The 22,132-nt window shown below is 34.3% G+C and overlaps 4 protein-coding genes across 4 annotated transcripts; 3 read left to right on the top strand and 1 right to left on the bottom strand.

Annotated features, from left to right (window-relative positions):
* Window positions 1–2,807: 2,807 nt before the first annotated feature.
* On the top strand, window positions 2,808–7,226 carry LOC123211023 (NAP1-related protein 2-like). Its single transcript, XM_044629525.1, has 10 exons — window positions 2,808–3,237; window positions 4,167–4,289; window positions 4,394–4,444; window positions 4,672–4,743; window positions 4,883–4,999; window positions 5,091–5,152; window positions 5,879–5,939; window positions 6,046–6,102; window positions 6,223–6,264; window positions 6,927–7,226. Exons 1-10 carry the CDS (start codon window positions 3,121–3,123, stop codon window positions 7,008–7,010), a joined length of 786 nt encoding a protein of 261 aa, XP_044485460.1. The 5' UTR covers window positions 2,808–3,120; the 3' UTR covers window positions 7,011–7,226.
* Window positions 7,227–7,626: 400 nt separating this feature from the next.
* Window positions 7,627–9,399, top strand: LOC123211022 (flavonol synthase/flavanone 3-hydroxylase-like). Its single transcript, XM_044629524.1, has 3 exons — window positions 7,627–8,361; window positions 8,432–8,753; window positions 8,889–9,399. The coding sequence occupies exons 1-3, from the start codon at window positions 8,009–8,011 to the stop codon at window positions 9,156–9,158; spliced, it is 945 nt and encodes a 314-aa protein (XP_044485459.1). The 5' UTR covers window positions 7,627–8,008; the 3' UTR covers window positions 9,159–9,399.
* Window positions 9,400–9,771: 372 nt separating this feature from the next.
* Window positions 9,772–11,497, bottom strand: LOC123211020 (cytochrome P450 98A2-like). Its single transcript, XM_044629521.1, has one exon. It carries the CDS (start codon window positions 11,346–11,348, stop codon window positions 9,825–9,827), a length of 1,524 nt encoding a protein of 507 aa, XP_044485456.1. The 5' UTR covers window positions 11,349–11,497; the 3' UTR covers window positions 9,772–9,824.
* A 6,118-nt stretch (window positions 11,498–17,615) lies between these two features.
* Window positions 17,616–19,455, top strand: LOC123211021 (transcription factor TCP14). Its single transcript, XM_044629523.1, has one exon. It carries the CDS (start codon window positions 17,754–17,756, stop codon window positions 19,008–19,010), a length of 1,257 nt encoding a protein of 418 aa, XP_044485458.1. The 5' UTR covers window positions 17,616–17,753; the 3' UTR covers window positions 19,011–19,455.
* The last annotated feature ends 2,677 nt before the right edge of the window (window positions 19,456–22,132 follow it).

The following is a 22,132-nucleotide window of genomic DNA, read 5'->3' on the forward strand; positions in this document are numbered from 1 at the left end:
ACCTGACAGTTCTTTTCTGATAGGAACTAAAGATACTGGAGGAAGGCAGCCATGTGCTTGGTGTGATGAAGAAGGAATGGTAATTAAGAAGTGAAAGCAAATAAGCCATCAATGCAATATGGGGGGGGGGAGAGAGAGAGAGAGGTTACACTTGCACATCACATCCAACCTTAAGATGGAAATTAATCAATAATTAAACTACAAAAATTCTCTGGTTTTGATCTTATAATTTGAATCACATATCCTGAAAATGGAATGCAGTGAAGGGACCAATAGAGTTGGATTAATATTGAATAAATTCTTTAAACATTAAATGTAATAGTTGCCATAGACCACTTGGACTTTAAGAATCCTCTCATTTATGATGAGCTGAGCCTGTAAATAATAATCTAGCTGAAGAAAAGAGCTCATCAGCAAGTGAAAAAGGGTCCCCTACAAAAGGGCAGAAAGATAAGTTCAAAAATCCCACTATTGTTATCTTGTTTTAACATCATCATTAGTCTCAAAAGCACAACACTTTAAAAGGGGCAGTCGGCCATCGAAAACAAAGTAGTTTAGAGAGAGGATTCTTTCAACAGTCCTCCAACATTTTGAGCATCTTTTCTTCATCCTAATGTGTTTGCTATTTCTTTGGAGAAAATCAGATATTAGAAGAAAATAAAAAGTTGATAACTTCCCTTCAGGAGACCAAAAATTCTTGTCTAGACTTTTTATCCCTTACAAAGCTCTTGATAATAGATAATGAGATCCACTACTTTACAAAGCAAATCTCATTTTCTGATTCTGCAGTGTTCTGTACAATGACATTTAAGTGGGCAAATTTGATACTCAAAATTCCAAATCTAATTTCACATTGCAATCTTGTGCAACAAAGTATACTTCAAAGGCATACATATACAAATCTAGGATATTAATTAAAATCGGCAATAATTTTTGTATTTAAATCTTTTTAGGTAAACGTATAGTGATTTTACTTTTATAAACAAATTTAATTTTAATTTCAAGAATACCCTCTCGACTAATTACGTCACTCTCGGCTAATTACGTTGAATTTGACATAATTTTTTTTAAAGATTTAATAAGTTCTTATTTGAAGATTCAGTGAGTCATATTTTAAGGATTCAAAACATATTTAAAAATTAATAATTTTTTGTTGAAATACAAATAGGAACGAAAAAATTAGCATAAGCAAAAAAAATAGTGAGTGTAAACAGGTGGTACATAAAGTGCGTAGGATGAGTAACGGGTGCGTAAAGTACGTAAAAAGTGCGTACGAATTATATATAATATATATAAATAATAATTATGTATATATATAGAGGGTGCGTAAGGTACGAATGTACGTGCACTCTTACGTATCCTCTATTTGGTTTTTTTATATTTATATATTATATATAATTCTTATGCACCCTACGCACCTTTTATGTGCTAATTACTCATTCTATGCACCATTTACGTACTCTACGCATAACCTGTTCGCACTCACCATTTTCCTTGCTTATACTTAGGGTTGGACTCGAACCGAGCTCATTCGAGCTCTAGCTCGAGCTTGACTTGAATGAGCTCGAAACGAGCCAACTCTATATGAGCTTGGCTCGAACGAACACGAAACAAGTCAGCTTAATACTAGCTCAGTCGAGCTCGAACTTGAACTCGAGCTACTCGTCAAATTTTCTTATTAAAAATTTTGATACAAAACGACGTCATTTTGACTAATTTGTATTAAAACGATGTCATTTTTATAACAAAAAACGAGTCAAGCCAAATTCAAACAAAGTTAGAGTTTGGCTTTCACAAACTCGAGCTCAACTATATGTAAACCAAATCGAGTTTGAGCTCAAGTGTGTTCGATCTTGGCTCAACTCGAATTCAACCCTACTTATACTATTTTTTTTATTCTTATCTGTATTTCAATAAAAATTAAAATTTTTAAATATTTTTTGAATCCTTAAAATATGATTCACTGAATCTTCGAATCAGAATTTATTAAATCTTTGAAAAAAATTATATCAAATTTAACATACTTAGCTAAAGTGATATAAATAGTCAAAAGTAACATAATTAACCGAGAGGATATTATTAAAATTAAAATTAAATTTGTTTATAAAAATAAAATTGCGGTATATTTATTTAAAAAGGTTTAGAGATTTTAATAATATCCCCAAAAGTCTAGACACTCGAATGTAGTTTGAAAATATTAATATTTTATTATCAGATACAGGTCTAATCAACTAATTGATGAACATTGTCAAAATAGAAGGATGGACATGCAAGAAGACAAGGAAATAACCCAATTCTATTTTCTGTAAAAGCCCAAGTAGCAATACCCAAGTTTAGCCCAATCTAAAGCCCTTTCTTTCTCTCCACTACCAATCCTAAAGGCGGATCCGAGCCGCATAAATTTGATCTCGATTTAAATAAATTGATCTTATATTGGAATACCCTAATTTGACTAGAGTAATTTGTCAGAAAATTATTGAAGAATTTATCTTTTTTAATAATTTTTATTTTCTTTATATTCTGTTCTTATGATTTTTTTTTTAATTTCTAGTGATATCTTTTCTTCGGCAACTATTACACTTTACTAAGGTTTTCCTGACAAACACATAACTGGCTAAAGCCTGAACTTGGGCTGGACTTCTTGATCCTGTTCCGGCTCTTCCAAAGTGCTACAGTGGGGTTTATGAGAAAAAAAAGAAATCATAAGGGGTTAAAGAAAAACAAAAGAAAACTAAGAAAATATCTAGTTGATTGCCTGACTATCCTTTGTTTATATAATGTAGTTGAGCCCAAGTGTTAAGAAGATACTGTCCAAATGTCAATGCGAATCTCAATTTAAATTACTTAAATACCCTTACCTGAAGATCATTAATGACAATACTCTCCTTTACTACACAGTTGTCAGCTTTTGGTTGGTTCTTTCTCTGAACCTGCATAAAACTTCACATAAGTTGTATAAGCTCGCAAAACCCTAACTCATTTGTTTTGACATCCTTCCTCGTTCCACCACATACAAAAGGAGGGGTAAAGGGAAGCAAAGGCAGTAGGGTTTTAGACACTCCCAAAGAGAGAGAGGAAGATTTAGAGTTAGGGTTTTTGTTATTAGCTGCCAAGAGAAGAATGGTGGCAGACAAGAGCAAGAGGACCAAAGTAGAAGAAGAAAACGCTGAGCCCATCGACTCGGAACTTGTTCTGTCAATCGAGAAACTTCAAGAGATCCAAGATGAGCTTGAAAAGGTGATATATATACACAAATATTTTAAAGTTTGTTTTTTTCTATGTTTGTGTTAATGTTCTTTTCTTTTTTGGGATTACTTAATACATTTTGTTTGGTTGTCGAGAGAATTGATCAAAATAAGGTAGAAAAGTTATGGGCTTTAATTTTGGTGTTTTGATGGAGATTTAGTCTAATTGAGTGCTGTAAGTACAGTGTATAAGTCTCAATAAATTTATTGGCAGTTTATATTTGTTTCGAAGGGGTAAATTAGATTCTCAGAAGATTTCAATGTAAACTCCTTTATAAGAATTTTGCTTTGTCCGTTCATCTTATTACTGTTTTACTTTCTAATTGTTCTGTCAGATGTATATTGGTTCCTTCCGCTTTGTTTATGATTGATTGTATAAGTTACTTTTTGTCCCGAAGAAACTGCACTGTGAACCACATTGAGACATCTCTATTGTATTTGTGCATGATTTGAAGTGCATAGTTATTCCAGGTGTTTTTTTCTTTTTGGGAGGGTCTGTGACGTAAATTGATTTGATGTTTCTGGGCAGTGCTGATAAAAATAGATGTTTGTTTGCTTGATCTTAAAACTGCTGCATTATTCACCACATTTTAGATTTGATTTTGGTTGTTAAGGAAGTTTTTAAGTCTAAACTGCAGTCTGTTTTCCTTTACGTCATTAGTATAGCTTGAATGTCTCAATTGATTCATGTTAATTGCTTGCATTTAACATGAATGTCTACTGTCATATGTTTAATTTCCTGAAGTTTGAATTTTTTATTCTATTTTTCCTGCTTTGAATTGATATTAGTATTACATCTACTATGGACATATGATAATTTTCATTTATGTTGGAGTGCATTTGAGTATGAATGTATTCACTCGCAAAATTATTAATCAAATTGAATCTCATAAAAATTTCCTCTTTCTGTTTATCATCTAGATCAATGAAGAGGCAAGTGAGAAAGTTTTAGAAGTGGAGCAGAAATATAGTGAGATACGCAAGCCAGTTTATGATAAGCGGAATGACATAATTAAATCCATTCCTGACTTCTGGTTAACTGCTGTGAGTAGTTTGTTCATAATTTTTTACTTGGAGAAAACTATAAAATTAATGAACTATCATGATTGAAAGCTTCTTGTGGTTGACTTGTTTCTCACTCTATGTAGTTTATTAGTCATCCTGCTCTTGGTGAACTTTTAAGTGAAGAGGATCAAAAGGTTTGAATGCTGCTTCCTTAAGAATTAATGTTGATTTTTTGCAGTTATTTATTTGCAGCTTCCTTTTTAATCTTTAGAAGTTGAACTGCTATTACACTCTTAGATTTATTCAAGCACACCAGCCTTTAACCATGATGCCTGAAAAGTAGTTTTCTATTTCTTCAATTGATTTGTTTTTCTTTTTAAAGTTTTTAATTGTCCATCTGCTCTGCTTTCTACCTTGATAGATATTCAGGCACTTGAGCTCTCTGGAGGTGGAGGACTTTAAAGATGTCAAATCAGGATACTCTATTACATTTGTGAGTTTATTTCTTAATTTTTTGGAACAATTAGAAGCTCGCTCTTTATTCAGACTTAGCTTGAATATTAGCAATGTCGATTTATTCTTTTATTGGTGGATTTACTGATGTGTTTTTTCTGTTTCTTTTGATTTTCTAGAACTTCAATCCCAATCCTTATTTTGAGGATACCAAACTTACAAAGACTTTCACCTACCTTGATGATGAAGGTTCAATGAAAATTACTGCTACACCAATTAAGTGGAAAGAGGGAATGGTGAGGGCTTTTTCTGTTCAGTGCTTTCTTACAAGTGTATCTTTGTTGTTCTGTTCTGGTTTTGATTTGATTCCATTTCTTCCGTATAAAGGGTTTACCGAATGGAGTTAATCATGAGAAGAAAGGGAACAAGCGTCCATTTGCTGAAGAAAGGTTGGATTTTTATTTATTGGCAAATTTTGTAATTCAGAACTTTATTTCACTGCTGTGCTTATATTTTGGTTTTTCCTTTATTGAGGATTTAATCAGAGGACATATGCAATAATCTAAACTAGTTGCTTCTTAAATAGAAATTGGTAAGTTCGATGAATGATGATCACTCTTTTGATTGGGGGTCCTCAAAGTTTTTAGAAAATTTTAATTTAGCTGAGCATTGTTTGCCTGGGGTTTAAAATTTCAATTAATGGTGTGATGCGTTATCTATGTTTGTCAGTTGCTGAACATTGATGGATTAGTGATATCTCTATACTTTATGAATGTACTAGTATTGTACTATTTATTATCAAGGTTTTAATCGTTCTTTAAGGTTTCATTCATCAATTAACCTAATGTTGTGGAGCATTAGGGTTCAATGGTTGTGCACTTCTGTAGAAGTGAAGAAATATGGCTTTTATTGTCCATCTTTTTTATAATTTATCTTTTTGTTAAATGTGTATATTGAATTTTAAAGCTTGAAATATATATGGTATTGTGTGCATTGACAACATGCTTTCCAAAGTATCTGTCAAGCTAAGAATGTTATGCGTGGGCAACATGCTTCTTATCTAATCTGCAGTTCATAAATGTAGTATCCTTATTGTCAAAACTCTTACATTCTGATTTTTCATATACACATCTGTGCTCAACATCTTACTTTTGATATTGCAACTATGAATGCAGTTTCTTTAGCTGGTTTAGTGATACTCAGGAGAAGGATACCTTGGACGGCATGCATGATGATGTAAGTTCCATTACTGTATACTAATTGATTGCGAGATCCATGCCAATCGAATAGATTGATTATAGAGATTCTTGAATTGAGGCTTTTTTTCTCTTAAATATTGCAGGTTGCAGAGATCATCAAGGAGGATTTATGGCCCAATCCTCTCACCTACTTTAACAATGTGCGTTCTTTTTTCCTCTGGGCTTTGTTTTTTACATTTGCCTTTGTGTTAGTTGAAGTTTGTTTATGACGTGAAATCTTTTTTCTGCTTCCCTCTCTAACTTCAATTTATGTGTTTTAGGAAGCTGATGAAGAGTTTGAGGGGGAGGAAGCTGATGAAGAGGTAATTGAAGGTCCTCTTACAAAAAAAAAAAAAAGCAAGAAGATAATTCAATCAGTGTTTTTTTACCTGAAGTTCATTTTAGGATATCTATCCTGGTTTTGCCTTATTAGTCAGTGTTATTAGTTCTTCACTGTTTTCATTGTTTGCCAATTCATATTTTCTAGTGGTCATCATTGTGTGTTTGTGTGTGCAGTACTTAAAAAAAGAAGATGCTTTTATTGAAGGAAAAAGTAGGAGCTTTAGAGCTTTCTTAGTGTTTGAATTCTGAATTCTTGAATAGAACAACTTAAGAACAGAAACTCGAATATAAATGGGGACCTTTTACCTGCTTAAAATATCTCTCCATTGAGAAATTAGGTTTCATTGGTACATGTTATTAATCTGAATGGTGAAGGCATGTTACTGATATCTGGTTTTCAAACTAAAGGTCAAAAATTTACAGATCAGATGTAATAGAGATGGAGTTCTTTTTCTTGATCTACCGAACAAGCAATATTTTTCTGACCTTTAACTCCCTTCTCTTGTAACATTAGCACAATGCATTCTAGTGTTGTATACAAAGATAGAATAACTTGGGAGGCCTCAAACCTTTGTGAGGGGAACCTGTTGAGTTGCAGGCAAAAATATACTGATACTGTTGTTGATTTCTCATCATTTGACAGGGAAAAGAAGATGACGACTCCGATGATGATGAGGATGATCAAGAAGATGATGATGACGAAGATGGCGATGAGGATGGCAACTGAGTTATCCTCAACAGAACAGTCACTTATATTAGCTGCTTTCTTTGCTTTCGTATCAACTTGATGTAAAGTTATCCCTAGTGGTTTCTTTAGCAAAATGATGGGGAGGATGACCAACTTGACTCTTTGATGATAGTTTTCTCTAGTGTGTAAGCAAACATCATTGTCATGCCATGGTTCTGACTGTTATTTATTTTTACTTAAAAGGCCCTTCTTTCATGTTCTCTTCTTGAGTGTATTTTTGTTGGTTCCCCCTTCCCCCCGGTTATACCTGTTAGATGCTGTTGTGTGGTTTTTTAAACCCCTTTTTTTAATTTTGTTTTAAGCTCCACCAATGGGGAAAAAACAGAGTCAGAATACTATGTGGTGTAACGATGCTGGGGCATCTTTCCTATATAAATTAGAATTCAAAGGATTTATCGATGGTAGGAGCTGTGTTTGATAGCTCATTTTCATTGGACTTTACCAGCTTTATATGCGATAACCTGTTGAGTATTTTGTTAATTTAAAATAAAGTAAATTAAATTCTAAGAATTAATCCTTTTTTATTTTCTCAAGTACCTTGGATCTTAAAATTTGAGGAATTGGCATACAACAAGTAACCGTGTGCTAGCTTCTTAACAATATCTTCAGGCAACGCCAAATTGCCAACAGATCATCTACTTTGTTCCATAATTGATTTTGGGATCGTTCCAGTTAGAAGTCTGCGCAAATGGTTGGCTTTCTGCTTTGCATCAGGCAATTTGGTACTTCAAATGACTCAAATTTCTGCAACCGAGGTCACACTCTTGCCAATTTGTCCTGACTAAAGTGGTGTTTAACAACTGTGTGCTGGAATCTTAATAAGATAATCGAGGCAGGCCAAATTGCCAACAAATAATCTATTTTTTTCCCCAAGCTGACGAGTGAAAGGGGAAAATACAGTGACTTTTTCTGCGCAAGATTCCTCATATCTATATATTCGTAGGATCAGCCTCAATTATTGAGCCAGGAGTCTTGAAATGGATTACTCCATTCCCACTGTTGATCTCTCGCCTTTCTTCAGAGAAAATGATGAGGATGGCAAGAGGAAAGCCATAGAGGTGATAAGAGAAGCTTGCAGCACCTATGGCTTCTTCCAAATTGTGAACCATGGGGTTCCCCCAACTTTGATGCGCAGATCCCTGGAATTGTCCAAGACATTTTTCAGTTTTTCAGATGAAGAGAAACGCAAGTCTAGTCCAGGGTCCGGTGCTCCCCTTCCAGCCGGTTACAGCAGGCAGCCTCTAAACTCCCCGGACAAGAATGAGTATCTACTGATGTTTCCACCGGCATCTGCCTTCAATGTGTACCCTGAAAACCCACCTGAATTCAAGTATGTTTTTGCGGTATCTTTTTATCTTTATTCCTGGAATTTTGTTCTTTAACATTTTTTATTTTGATAGAAAGGTATTGGAAGAAGTGTTCTCCCATTTAAGGAAGACGGGTTCGCTTATAGAGAGCATAGTGAATGAGTGTTTAAATCTCCCTCCCGACTTCCTCAAAGAATATAATCATGATAGGAGCTGGGATTTCATGACAGCCTTGCATTACTTCCCAGCTACTGAATCTGAAGATAATGGGATAACAGAACATGAAGATGGGAATTGTGTTACATTTGTTTTCCAAGATGAAGTTGGAGGCCTAGAGGTTAAGGAGGACGATCAGTGGATACCAGCAACTCCTGCTCAAGACACAATTGTTGTCAATTTAGGCGATGTTATTCAGGTACCGACAATTATATTGGCGATTTTCTCATTTCAAACTAGAAGATTTTTTCTCCTGTGATTGATATTGCTTTTTTGATTTTTTTTTCCCTCTCTCTCTCTCTCTCTCTCTCTCTCTCTGGAACACTGGGAGAAGGTGCTTAGCAACAACAAACTGAAGAGTGCAACCCACAGAGTGGTGAGAGTGAAAGGGAAAAGCCGATATTCGTATGCTTTCTTCTATAACCTGCAAGGAGATAAATGGGTAGAGCCATTGCCGCAGTTCAGCACGGACATTGGAGAGCCACCAAAGTACAGAGGATTCTTATACAAGGACTACCAGGCATTAAGGATGAGGAACAAGACTCACCCACCTACCAGGCCTGAAGATGTAATTCACATAACCCACTATGCCGCCACCACCTAGCAAAATACCATATCATCAACCAACATACATTTGTTTTGCAGCTTTTGTTTCTAAAAGTACTGGTTTCTAATCCTGGAATGTGAAAACTATTTGAAATTGCCATCGACAGTGTAACGATGCAATATTTGGATTAATGAAAGTTGATGAAACAGCCAGCGGCTCAGAGCCCGAGAGGCTCAGACTATATAATATGTGTGTTGACTTAGACTTAGTTTATAAATGATTTATTATCTTGAGCTCAGCCATTTTGTTTCTGTTAAGGTGTCATTGTCGAGCTGGCTTGTCTGGTCTATTTATCAAGGGCAGGCGGTAAAATATTGTGTTTAAGTCGTGGAAACCACATAAATTGACGCACATAGATGATCTATGCAAGCATGCTTTCAGGTTCAGCTAAGCTTCCTTCTTTTCTTGTTTATTTTGTTGATTATTAATTCATTATGATGAAAGCATATATCAAATATCGAGATTAATAAAATAAAGTAAATAATTTAGCTTGCCATAACTACTCTGCTTACCATCTAAACACCTAAACAAGGGAAACAAGTTTGCATGTGTACTGTTAATTCCAGTTATGTAATTTTCAAATTCAGTAAGTTTATGTACACCCACTTTATGAATCAATTCAAAATTTCAGATTATTATTAAAAATTGTTGAACCTAAGATGTTCATTCGTACAAGTGTATAGGCAACCTCATCGAAGGAACAACCTTCAAGGGAGTCCCCATGTAAGTGACCAATCCAGGCCTCATTGACATGTCAATCTCCTCTGAACTAACAGCATCAGGCAGAGTCCATCTAAAATGATGCAACAGGTGACCGAGCATTGACATTACCAAGTTTGTGGCTAGCTGTGCCGCCGGGCATATGCGCCTTCCTGCACCAAATGGTAGCAGCCGAAAATCATGGCCCTTCATGTCAACATCCTTCTGCAAGAACCTTTCAGGCCTAAACTCAAGGGGGTCGTTCCACACAGAGGGGTCTCGGCCAATAGCCCAAACGTTTACATGAACTATAGTCCCCTTGGGAAGATCATATCCGCCGATTTTGACTCTGCAATTGGCTCTATGGGGCAGCAGCAATGGCGTTGGAGGGTGTAATCTTAGTGACTCCTTGGCTACACATTGTAAGTAAGGGAGGTTGACGATGTCTGCTTCGTTGACCACACGATTCAACCCAATAACGCGTTCGAGTTCCTCTTGAGCCTTGTGTTGAACCCGTGGGTTCTTGACCAACTCAGCCATGGCCCATTCAACTGAGACTGCTATAGTGTCCATGCCTGCAGTGATCATGTTCCAAACCAATCCATTAATGGTGTCCTCACCGAGGTTATATTTTGCCTCAAGACCAAGCAACGCATCTGCAAAATGTTGCTTCCCGTTGTCACTCTTAGTTCTTTTAGCCCTATGTTCGTCCATTATATCTCGGACTAATCGGCTTTTACGAGCCAAATGCTTTGAAAGTGCCTCACCATTATAGAAGCATAAGACCCATTTTAGCCACCCAATGTGTTCGACCATGTCCATAAATGTGCTAAGCTTAAACTCAGCAGCTAAAATTGCTTGCAATTCTAATCCTTGATTATCCATTATCCCTTCTTTACTCACAAAACTGTTCCCAAACACTAATCTTGTTATAACATTAAACGCTACTGAACCCAAATACTTTCTCAAAACCAAACCTTTACCACCACGATTATCAGGATTACCATTGCAGAAGCCTTTGAAAATTGATTCAATCATGGCTCTAACTGCATCTTCTCTAATGGGTCTAACAGCTTCAACGCTTTTAGGTGAGAACAACTCAAGGTAACACACTTTTCTTACTTTAACATAGTGAGGGCCATAATCAGCCCATATAAGGTCTCTGCCATTTTTGGTAAGGAAATCTGCCGCCATGGTTCTGTGCCTATTCGCCAGTTGATGGTCGTTGTCTTTGAGCACTTCCATGGCTAATTCTGAGTTTGACACTACAACATTCAAAGTTGAGCCCAGCCAGACAGAGATTATGGGGCCATAAATCTTTGACCACTCAGTGTAACTCATCAATCTATCTGGTTTCAGCTGGAAAATGTTTCCAATGAGTGGCCAGGGGTATGGACCCGGTGGAAGCTTATATCTCAGCCATTGACGAAGTCTGTGAGTAAGTAAGATAACCACCAACAGCAGGAAGCATCCCAGAGAGAAAGCCATTAGAAGAACACATGAATTGCTTCATCTAGTTTGACAATTATAAATACAGTTGAACAGTTTCACGTCCTTTATATGTTGAATTAAAAATAAATATACAAACAATTCTTTCCCGGAGGCATGAATGGAATGAAATTTTAATTTTTTACAGAGAACAAGTAAAATCGGAGGAGAATAATGCTCATGAAATGACATGTACTTAGGTGATATGACCACCTGTGAAAATTGACACACACACGTGGCATCACTAGAAACAAGATCAAATTGTCAAATGTTGATAAACACAGCACGTGCAAATGTCTTGGTGTCATTACAAAGATGCCAAAACAGTAGACATGTTCATATTTTTCATCTTTTTTTTCCTTCTTTACTTTTACTTTCTTTCTGGGTTATGCCTTATGGGCAAAGGAAAGTGAAAAAAAAAGATATATTTTATATATTTTTTCTGAATTCTGGTTGTGAAAAGAAGAAGCAGTTTAAAAAGGATTGAAATTGAAAAGAAAAAGGTGAACGAGATGATTGAGTTGATAAATGAGTTGTTAAAGTCTGTCTTGTTAATTGTTATCAAACACTTATAGGCTACCGCATGACGCCAATAAAAGTACACGACAAAAGATGAAGAATGTCATTTCTTACCCTTAATTTGATGAAAAGTCTATTTTCACCTATCAAGTTTAGAAAATTTATATTTCTACCCTCTGTTTGATAGTCATAGACTCATAGTAATAAAAAAAAAATCTCTAATGATATAGATAAGAAAATTACATTTTTATCCTAAACACTTTAAATTTCTTTTTCATTTCTCAGCTACTAGAAAACACCAAGAAAAGTTGATAGATTTAAAAATGATAATTTTTAGATATAAAAAGTTTACATCGTGACTCAAAAAGTTAGATAGGATAATATCCCGACTTTTTTGCCTTACTCTCATGTTTTCAACGATATTATTTAATTTTTTCAATTTTTAATATTTTTTTAGTAATTTTTTGATATTGTTCTCTTATTTTTTATATTCTTCTTTCGTTTTTTATGTCTTCAATGGTTGTCTAACATTATCCTTCAATTTTCGATGTGTTCTAATTACTTTGTTTTTAGCATCGGGTCTCTTTATTTTCAACATAATTCTCACCGATGGGTTCCTTACCTTATCCCGCATATATTTTGACTATTTAGTTTTAAGATATTTTTGCCTTTTTCACCTATTTCAAACAGTAAGAACTCACTTGTACATCACATGGTGAAAAATAGTCAATACAGGAAAAGTCAGTAAATATGATTCCCTGAACAAAGTAAAAGCTACCCAAACCCAAAAAAATGGTTGAAAAGATATTGGTCTGTTTCAGTTGAGTGGGATATTTTAAAGCGTAGTAGAGGAGATAATTTTGCTGTGGTCCAATTACATTTGTAACTTTGGCTTTATGTTTAAATTTGGAGGGATTATGTTTTACAGGATTGGTTTCTACTTTGGGTGTCATTTTATGCTTAGGTGGTGAATTCTGATTGGCTGTCACCAAGATTGCTTGGATAACATATCCACAACTTATCACTCTTTGCCACTTTATTATTGTCAGATACCCCTTATTCCCTTTCAACCAATGGAAACTTGCCGTCGTCTTTGCATTATTTCTCCAAGTCAATATCTTTGTACCATTTATTACGATTTGAATTTTCTTATTACCGATTTTGTCCACCAACGGATACTTGCTGTCAATTTTCATATTTAATACATATAAAAAATATATATTTTTTAAAAAATTTAAAAAATATATTAATAAGTGATAATAGGATAAATATATAAATAAAACAAATTTAAAATATTAATAAGTGACTACATTTTTTTATTATTTTATTAGTATTATTTTTAAAAGTATTATATGTATGATATAATATATAGTCTATTTAATATGAAAAATTAGATTTTTGATATATGATACGATTATCATAAATACGATTATTGTATTTGAAAATAAATTTTTAAGTATTATCACAAAGGCCCTATTTTGTATATTCATTATTGATGTTGGTGATATTAACACGATAAAGGGATTCAATACCATATAGATTTATAGTCATATAATTTCAAGAGTTTTGCATAAACACTCGTAAATTATTTTTGGAAGTTAATCAGTTTACGCTACCGATAAAAGTTATGTCAATCTATATAAAAGATCTTTTGAATGCATATACAATTTACTTTGATCAAACAATTAATTATCTATACATTTATTTTATCGATTTGATAAATTTTCAACTCTTTAAATAATTACATTTCATCGATGAAAAATTTGTTTGAAGGTGGTTTTCCGAAATTGAAGGGACAAGTTTTTTATGGCAAACGTCATAAATTGGCTCTACACTAAATTCTAATTATTATTATTGTTTCAATAATATTCAATCAACTATGGATGTTATTTGAAAGAGAGACAAGGCTATGTATGAAATCAATCCAAAATAGAAATTTAATTTTCTTATCCCAAAATGATAGCACATTTTGTCAACACAATGTCTAACATCAAGAATAAAAGAAAATCTAAGTGTGGATTATTTTTGCTTTTCCTAGAAAACGACCCCTCAATTATTTTTAACCTTTTAAAGCATATTCCATGATATCAAAACCAAACTTTAAATAATTCCCAAATAAGTTTATTCCTTTCATAAAATAAAATAATAAAAAAATATTTTTTATATTAATTTGATTATATATTAATTTATTTATATTTAATTGTCTATGTATGAAATATTATAGTTAATATATACATGGGTTTAAAATCAGATTATATTATATTATTTTATTAATAAAAAATATTTTTGAAGTTTGTCAGATTGAATCATATTATTTAAATAATTAAATATAAAAATTGGATTTAAACGGATCAACAAAAAATCAAATTTTTGAAAAATTTTGTCATGAAATCTAACTAAATATATATTTTGTTAAAAAACATATACTTTCAAATGGGAAAAATATATAAAAATAAAAAATTTAAAATTTGAAGTGAATTCAATGTTAAAAATTCGGAAGGCATTTTATTGAGTGCGTGACATGTACTTCAGTGGTCACATCCAGAAATTTAGGAGGACGACAGCTTCAAATTTGATCACTCTCCTTCGTGAAAAATATCGAATCACGTGTCGCATGATGACCACGAAATAAATAATGACACTGGGATGTGGATTTCACTGAGCAAAAGACGCGCGTGGATCTCTTTTGAAACAGGTCTAGTTGGCAGACAAAAGATGTCAATTCAATTGATGTGACTCAGCAACCTGCTATCAAATCTTGTATGACGTCAGCCCTAACTCCTAATTGCAAAGATACCAACTGTCTCTTCCTTTCCAGTTTTCATGTGTCAATCTGCAAATCATTCTCTTTCTTTCTTTTTCATCTCGCAAATCAATTCCTCATTACTATTTATAATTATCACTAATTAACACAATTAAAACTAATTTGATGCTACTTTGCTGCATATTACTCTCAGTTTCACTGATCAATCAGGTGTTAAACATAATTTTTTATTAATAAACTTGAGTTGATTTTTAATTCCCAAACCAATTCAGATCATTAGTAATCTTAAATTGAGCAAAAGTGAAATATCTTAATAGTTTGACTCAATTTTCTCATTAAAACCAGATAATGCATAACCCTATAAATAGGATATAAAATTATAATAAAACTATGTATATATAAATGAATATATATTTAATATAAAATTATAATATAATTAAGTGATTTTAAATTAAAAATAAAATAATATTTAATCATATAATAATATATATATAAATATATACTTATTTGTATATTAAATATAAATTACCAAAGTATTGCTCTTAAAATTATTTGCTAAAACAAAAGCCCATCTCAAATTTCCAAGCTTTACATGGGTTAGATCTAAAAGTCCTGTTTAATATGGTCAAAATCATAATTAAGCTTGGGCTTTGGTTGGTTAACAATGGCCCAACTTAACTAATTTGTCATTATTTTTTTATATAGATAGCAAATTATTAATTATATTAGTTTTAGGGTCCTCTCTTTTCTCAACCCTAAATGATTTGTAGAACTATCTAAGAAAGATTGGCTCAGATAAACTCAACTTGAGTTAGATTTTCAGTTTAGTAATTTGGTTCAAGTTTAACAGTTTTCTAATAATTCACTTGTCTTACATTATGGTTCATCCCTTTAGTATTATCATTCGCCCATTTGACGTGACTATTCATCTCTCTGATTGAACTATCCACCAGCTCAAGGATTTACATTCTTGTTCGTCAAACTTAGAAAATTACTTTCAAGACTTAGTTCTAAAAAAAATTGAATTTTTTCTGTTGAGGGCAAAAATAAGGTTTGATTTGGGTTTTTCCCTACTACCACTTGCAGTTTAATCCAATTTAATTATTAAAACGGTTTTTCTACCAACCAATTTTGTTTTCCTTAGTTTAGTAAATAGTGGTTTGACCAGTTAAAAAACCAAGTGATTCGACTTGGTTTTTACCACTGTAAAAAAATTTACATTTATGTTCATGGAACTTAGAAAACCATGTTCTTTCTTGAATAATTTTTTACCCACGTGATTTAAATTTGAAAATTTACAATCTTAATATATGAAGTAGCTTCAGAAACTCAAATAGACAGATAATGGCACTGGCGAAACCAAAAACTGTAGAAATAATTACCATCATGAAGACGAATTGACCGAATGGACCTACAGAGTTTGGCTTCTTGTGAATTCACAGATATTGCTGTCAGTCAAAATTTAGTACCAACCATTGATACGATACCCAGACGGAATGCCCATAATTGTGATACTAAAAACAGTTTTCTGTAGACAACTACTGTGAGAGATAAAAGAGAAAATAAATAAATAAATAAATAAACAAAGATCGAGCATCAAGCTATCTTTATCAACTAAAATCCATGTAATCTCTATATATGTTGGAGTTGTCGGACAGATATATTAATAAGGATGTTAGCTAGCTATACTGGAAGGTAACCTGTCTTCTTCAATGGCGTTTCAGTATTGGAAAACATGAGAGCAAAGAGATGTGGTCTGAGAAAAGGCAACAAAATTTTAGCGAATGGATCTCTTCGCAAATGGTGCCCAATAGAGGTCCACAATTTTGCATGCAGTTTTGTACATGACAGAACAGAAACTATCAGTCATCACTGCTGGCACCAACCAATTACCCTTATCAAAATTTGGAAAACTCATCGATCTTTCACCTAAATTACGATTACATGCATAATGAGAAAAGTTGAAGGAAACTTTTACTTTGTTCATATATGAGTTGAACTGTGCGAGATCTGACAGGCATTCATGGAAGAATAAATTCTGATTCACTATTCTGAGATGTTTTTTACTAAAATGAACGTCAAGTAATTTTCACTTTCCGTATAGTAAAAATTGTTGAACGCCAGGGAGGAAAAGATAGATAGGAACAAAGGAAGAAAGAAAGAAAGTATATTTTGAGCATCCCATGTTTCCTTTTCACCATTTTGATAGAGCTAGCAGTGCATGAATTTAATTAACCACCTAATTACAAGATCAAATCTCTCATAATCGCAATCAATATTGACATTACATTAAATCAGACAAAGCATTGGCAGTGAATCTTTTTAACCATACAATGCACTATTTACTAAATAAAGAAAAATGGAAACTGTCCGTCCATTCATGATTAATCCACGGATGAAGAATCCTTTGACGAAAATCATTCAAAGGAACAATAATTTTTGATGAAGCAGCTGATGACAAGTGAAGAGGCTAAAGAGGGTTTTGGGTTCAACTTTAATAAGTGGTTGAGTTAACATCAATGGCGAATCCTAAGAGTTAAAAAAAAATTGGAATGGAAAGGGCAAAGGGCAAAGCCTACCACTGGAGGGGAATCCCGAAGTGTCTTGGCCAGCAAAGGTTGGTTCGTGCAGAAGAAAGGCAAAGGCGAAAGGCAAATTGAAATGATTACTTGAATGGAGATGGGACCCACTTGATAATCTTTTCCATCCTAAGTCTCTCAATTTTTTGACTTGGGATTGGGTCCCACATCGGCCACCATTGTCTTTATGGATTGAATGATAAAAAAGAGCACCTCACGTGGAGTCTGAACCAAAGGGGCTGTCCAACCACAATAAAAAGGAACCTCCTCTTCAGATTCATTAATTTTATTTTTCTCTTTTATTTTTTTAATTTGGAAAAAAAAAAAAAAAAGGGCTTTCGAAAGCTCACCCATATAATTCCTACTCATTATCTTCTTAAAAAAATTAAAAAAAAAAAGAAATTATGAGATTTATATTAGATATGTAGAGTAGTCTTTCAACAGAAAGAGACCCACACAGAGATTAAAAATTAGAAAAATCTTGGTTTTACAGTCTCTCTTTAAAAAGCCATTAGAGAAACAACCTACTACTTTGATGCTATCATGGAAGGAGGAGGAGGAGGAGGAGGAGGAGGAGGCAGTGATGATCATCAGCTCCACCACCACAACCACCCCCATCACCACCACCGTCATAACTTTCCATTTCAGCTACTTGAGAAGAAAGAAGAAGAGCAACCGTGCTCATCTTCTTCTCCTTACCCTTTACTCCCTATTTCTACTTCTTCTTCTCATCATGAACTTAACTCAAACACAAACACGAACGCAGCTTCTTCTTCTTCTACTACAACAAACCGTTCCATTTCTACTCTTCAAATCTCTCCCGAAACTTCCAAGAAGCCTCCTCCGAAAAGAACCTCGACTAAGGATAGACACACCAAGGTTGATGGACGTGGACGCAGAATTCGTATGCCTGCTCTTTGTGCAGCTAGGGTTTTTCAGCTAACTCGTGAGCTTGGTCACAAATCTGACGGTGAAACCATCGAGTGGTTGCTTCAACAAGCCGAGCCTGCAGTGATCGCCGCCACGGGAACTGGGACAATCCCTGCTAATTTCACGTCGCTTAATATTTCACTACGTAGCTCCGGCTCCAGCATGTCTGTTCCATCTCAGTTGAGATCTGTAAACTACAACGCGAACTTTTCTATGCAACAACGTCGGAGCCTGTTCCCGAGTATTGGTCTCGACAACACTACACCAACATTTCTCAATTTTCAGTCTAACAATTTGAATGCTATGTTGCAAGCCAAGCAAGAATTGCGAGATAATAATAATAATTCCTTGGAGTTATCAGAGGCGGAGGAGAGTTTAGGAAGAAAGAGAAGGCCTGAACAAGAGCTATCGCCACAGCATCAAATGGGGAATTACTTGTTGCAGCCAAGCACCGGTGCGATTCCAGCCAGTCATGGTCATGGACACGGTCAAATTCCGGCTAATTTTTGGATGGTTACAAATTCGAATAATCCAGTGATGAGTGGTGACCCTGTGTGGCCATTTCCATCCGTTAATAACAGTGCTTTGTATAGAGGCACTATGTCAAGTGGGCTACATTTTATGAATTTTTCAACCCCTTTGGCCTTATTGCCTAGTCAACAATTAGGCTCAAGAATTAGCAGTGGTGGCGGCGGAGGAGGAGGAAGTGGTGGTGGGCATATGAATGAAGGTCAGTTGAATATGTTAGCTGGATTAAATCCATATAGACCCATTTCCGGCACCGGAATATCAGAATCACAAGCAAGTGGATCGCATTCACACCACGGTGGTGGAGATGATCGGCACGATACAACAAGTCATCACTCATAATAATAAAGATCAACCCCTTTAATTTCTTTGTGTGTAGTTTGATCGATGTGTAACACACGTGAGGTTTGATTGCCCGAGTTTTTATCATTCCAAATTAACTTATTTTCCTGGTGTGGTACTGGTTAATATGGGTTGGCCGCGGATTCTTATTAGGGTTTGAACTTTGAAGGGAAAGAAAGAAAGAAAGACAATCTTCTACTTCTACTACTGCTTATTTTTAACATATGGGTATTTTCCTGGTTTTGCTACAAGAGAGTTATCTCATTTGGCTCTTTATTTCTTCATTTTAATTTTATTTTACACAATATCTTGATCCATCTTCTTCTTCATCATTGTTTGTGCAATTGTTATTATCTGTCAAATATGAAAGCAGTAGTACTATCTGTGTAATTTTATGGAGCATCGGCGAATGAAATGAGGAAAGTAGCAAATGGGTATTTGATTTTGTGTGTCTGTGAAGGTGATATTGTTTGTTATGGTAAAACAAAGGCAAGAAAGTTAGTGTAGTGAAAGAGATGAAACAGTAGAAGCAGTGCATTTATGATTTATGGTATTAAAAATTTTACTTACCTTTTATCTTTGAATGGGTTTCTGTTTCTGATTCTAATATCTGCCATGAATCTCAAGGTTTACTGCATCAATGATTAAGTTTCTTGAGAGAAATGGGGTTAATAGGGCGGTGGGGTCAAAACCCTTATCAGTTCCAGGTGTTGGCTCAGGTAACGGGTCCCAGCTGCTGCTCATTGCCCTAACCAATGTACAATGTCACTGACAAACAGGTGGATCATTCCTCCTCAATCTTTTTTCTTTTTTTATTTTTCTTTTGAAATTGTTTAAGCAATTTGACAGTGAGTAAGTTTACTAGCCTGGCCCTGGCCTGGGCCTGCCACCACCATAGAGATCTGTGGTGGCTTTTAATGACCCTACTGATATGTGGCCCATCAGCTTCATTAATCTGTACCGTTCATTTTTTTAAGTGGGCCATGTTTTGATGGGCACATTGAATGATTGGGTCTCCTTCAGAAAAATGTGGAATGTGGAATCTGGAGTCTTGAGTTTCATCTCTTCTATTCTATCCCATTTCTCCCTTTCTCTTTCTCTTTCTCTTCTTAACCTCAAAGGCGTATCTTATAATTGTTCAACACAAAATCAGAATTGTCATCTGGGTTTGCATTTTCTAATTTTCTTCATCTTCTTCTTCTCAACTGCATTTATTTTGCTCTGGGTCATGCTTTTACTTCATCGTTATTGGATTTTCTTCAATTCATATCCATTAAATCCTTCTGAACTACCCACTTAATTATGATCAATTAGCTGAAAAACAAGAGTTACGTGTTGGTTAAGGTAGAGTTGTTTGTTAATCCGATTTAAAGGCACCATGTTTTGGCATTTATTAGGATTTAGGTGTGCGGAAATGGGGTATCTGTCACACCAACACCATCATCACAAAATTGAATTGGTCAGGCTCTCTTAGCACATGGAAATTAACCCAATTTGTACTATAATTTGGTCCCTCCAACAACTCAAATAAACATTTGGAGGTTGAACAAACAAGTCCATATCGATTTAGGAAATCTAAAGTGTTTGCTTATCAGAAATCGTCACCAAATTCCCATTAATTCAATTGACCCACAAGGTAAAAATGATAATAATCTCTTAATGCCACTTTCAAAACCTTGATTTTGGGCCCCGGAAAATCTCTTAATCTTACCACCATGATTTAATTATAATAAGAAAATTGACATTTCATTTCTTTCACACAATACATCAAACATGTGGCGAGCTATCTACTTCCAATCAGGCCGGCAAGCTGGTGGATGCACAGACAAGTAAAATTTGTTGGAGAAACTCCAAACCCACCGACAATTTTATTGTTATACATAAAAAGTTTGGAAAATAATATCTAAAGATACGACTAGCTACAAGAATAACACCAGCTATCAAAATTGTTATAATATAATTGTAAATATAAACCCTTAATATGATTGGAGTTGCGTATCTTGAATGTTGTTACTGTAATTTATCTTACACAAGATTCAAAAAGTAACCAACAACCATCACACCATTCGGGCTCTTTAGCTGGATGAAGAAGAAATGCATGTGTTTCAGTCGCTGTGGTGTAATTGCTATTAAGAGCAATGAGGAAGAATGATGAAGAGTGCTTTTTTTACCATTTTGGTATTCCTGTCGTGAATTAATGGGCAGATAAACAGAGAATGAGAGCTCCTTTACAATGGCAATGACATCTCACAAGTCACAACAAGAGCCAACTGCACATGATGTAACAGTAAAATTTTGCAAAAAGTGATGGCTTTTGTGTTCTTGGCATGTGTGATGTTGGGTACCAATTAAGTAACATACCCATAAAGAGATACATTACAATACAATACACTCAAGCAAAACACTCTCAAAAGCCATGTCTTTTTATTCTTCTTTCAACGCCATATCATAACCCATGAATTCCTACACCAATTTATGATGGCCAAAACGCAATTAGAACTCATTATAATGTACGTGAAGGTTGCATTAAGAACAATGTGGAAGATGAACATGTTGGAGTTGATTTTGTCTGGCTCTGGTCTGGACTCTGTAACAATGGGAGACAGGTTCTTTATAATCTAATAAATGGGTGTCTCTTCGTTGAGTCGTTTTCATGGCTACTTTCCATCATGTATCAGTTCTTCCATGGTAAGCAAAGTAAAATTTCCAGTTGTCTATCGTCAATGATATTTTAGGGTATTGATTGGGAGATGCAAAGTGTTTGGATGAGTGGAATGTGAAGGAATTCCAGAGAAAATTAGTTTACTTCAGAGTATTTATCATGAATTTCTCACAAAATACAATAACTAATATGTTCCCACCTTATTTCTGGCTATACTTTAGAGTCCAGTGTTTTTAAACTCTGGCCTGATAATTATTCCGTTTGATCGATTGAATTATGAATCACACTATAATATATTTTAGTTTTATAATCTGATCCCACCTATATATATGTATTGTCTTATTTGAAATTCGATTAAAATTAATAAATCCGTTGAATTGAAAAAAAACTATTTAAAATTAATAATTTGTAACTAATTATTCATTTATTTTTGTAATAGCTTATTAATTGTTTAATTAAT

This window comes from Mangifera indica, chromosome 3 (assembly GCF_011075055.1).
Source record: "Mangifera indica cultivar Alphonso chromosome 3, CATAS_Mindica_2.1, whole genome shotgun sequence".
In the NCBI taxonomy this organism is placed as follows: domain Eukaryota; kingdom Viridiplantae; phylum Streptophyta; class Magnoliopsida; order Sapindales; family Anacardiaceae; genus Mangifera; species Mangifera indica.

Excerpts from the sequence above, each read along its gene's own strand:
- LOC123211022 (XM_044629524.1), top strand. The coding sequence starts at position 8,009 with ATGGATTACTCCATTCCCACTGTTGATCTCTCGCCTTTCTTCAGAGAA. Across the intron at positions 8,362-8,431 it reads GAAAACCCACCTGAATTCAA|AAAGGTATTGGAAGAAGTGT; the intron begins GTATGTTTTTGC and ends TTATTTTGATAG. Across the intron at positions 8,754-8,888 it reads ATTTAGGCGATGTTATTCAG|GTGCTTAGCAACAACAAACT; the intron begins GTACCGACAATT and ends CACTGGGAGAAG.
- LOC123211023 (XM_044629525.1), top strand. The coding sequence starts at position 3,121 with ATGGTGGCAGACAAGAGCAAGAGGACCAAAGTAGAAGAAGAAAACGCT. Across the intron at positions 5,000-5,090 it reads TTAAGTGGAAAGAGGGAATG|GGTTTACCGAATGGAGTTAA; the intron begins GTGAGGGCTTTT and ends TTCCGTATAAAG. Across the intron at positions 6,103-6,222 it reads CTCTCACCTACTTTAACAAT|GAAGCTGATGAAGAGTTTGA; the intron begins GTGCGTTCTTTT and ends TATGTGTTTTAG.
- LOC123211021 (XM_044629523.1), top strand. The coding sequence starts at position 17,754 with ATGGAAGGAGGAGGAGGAGGAGGAGGAGGAGGAGGCAGTGATGATCAT.
- LOC123211020 (XM_044629521.1), bottom strand. The coding sequence starts at position 11,348 with ATGGCTTTCTCTCTGGGATGCTTCCTGCTGTTGGTGGTTATCTTACTT.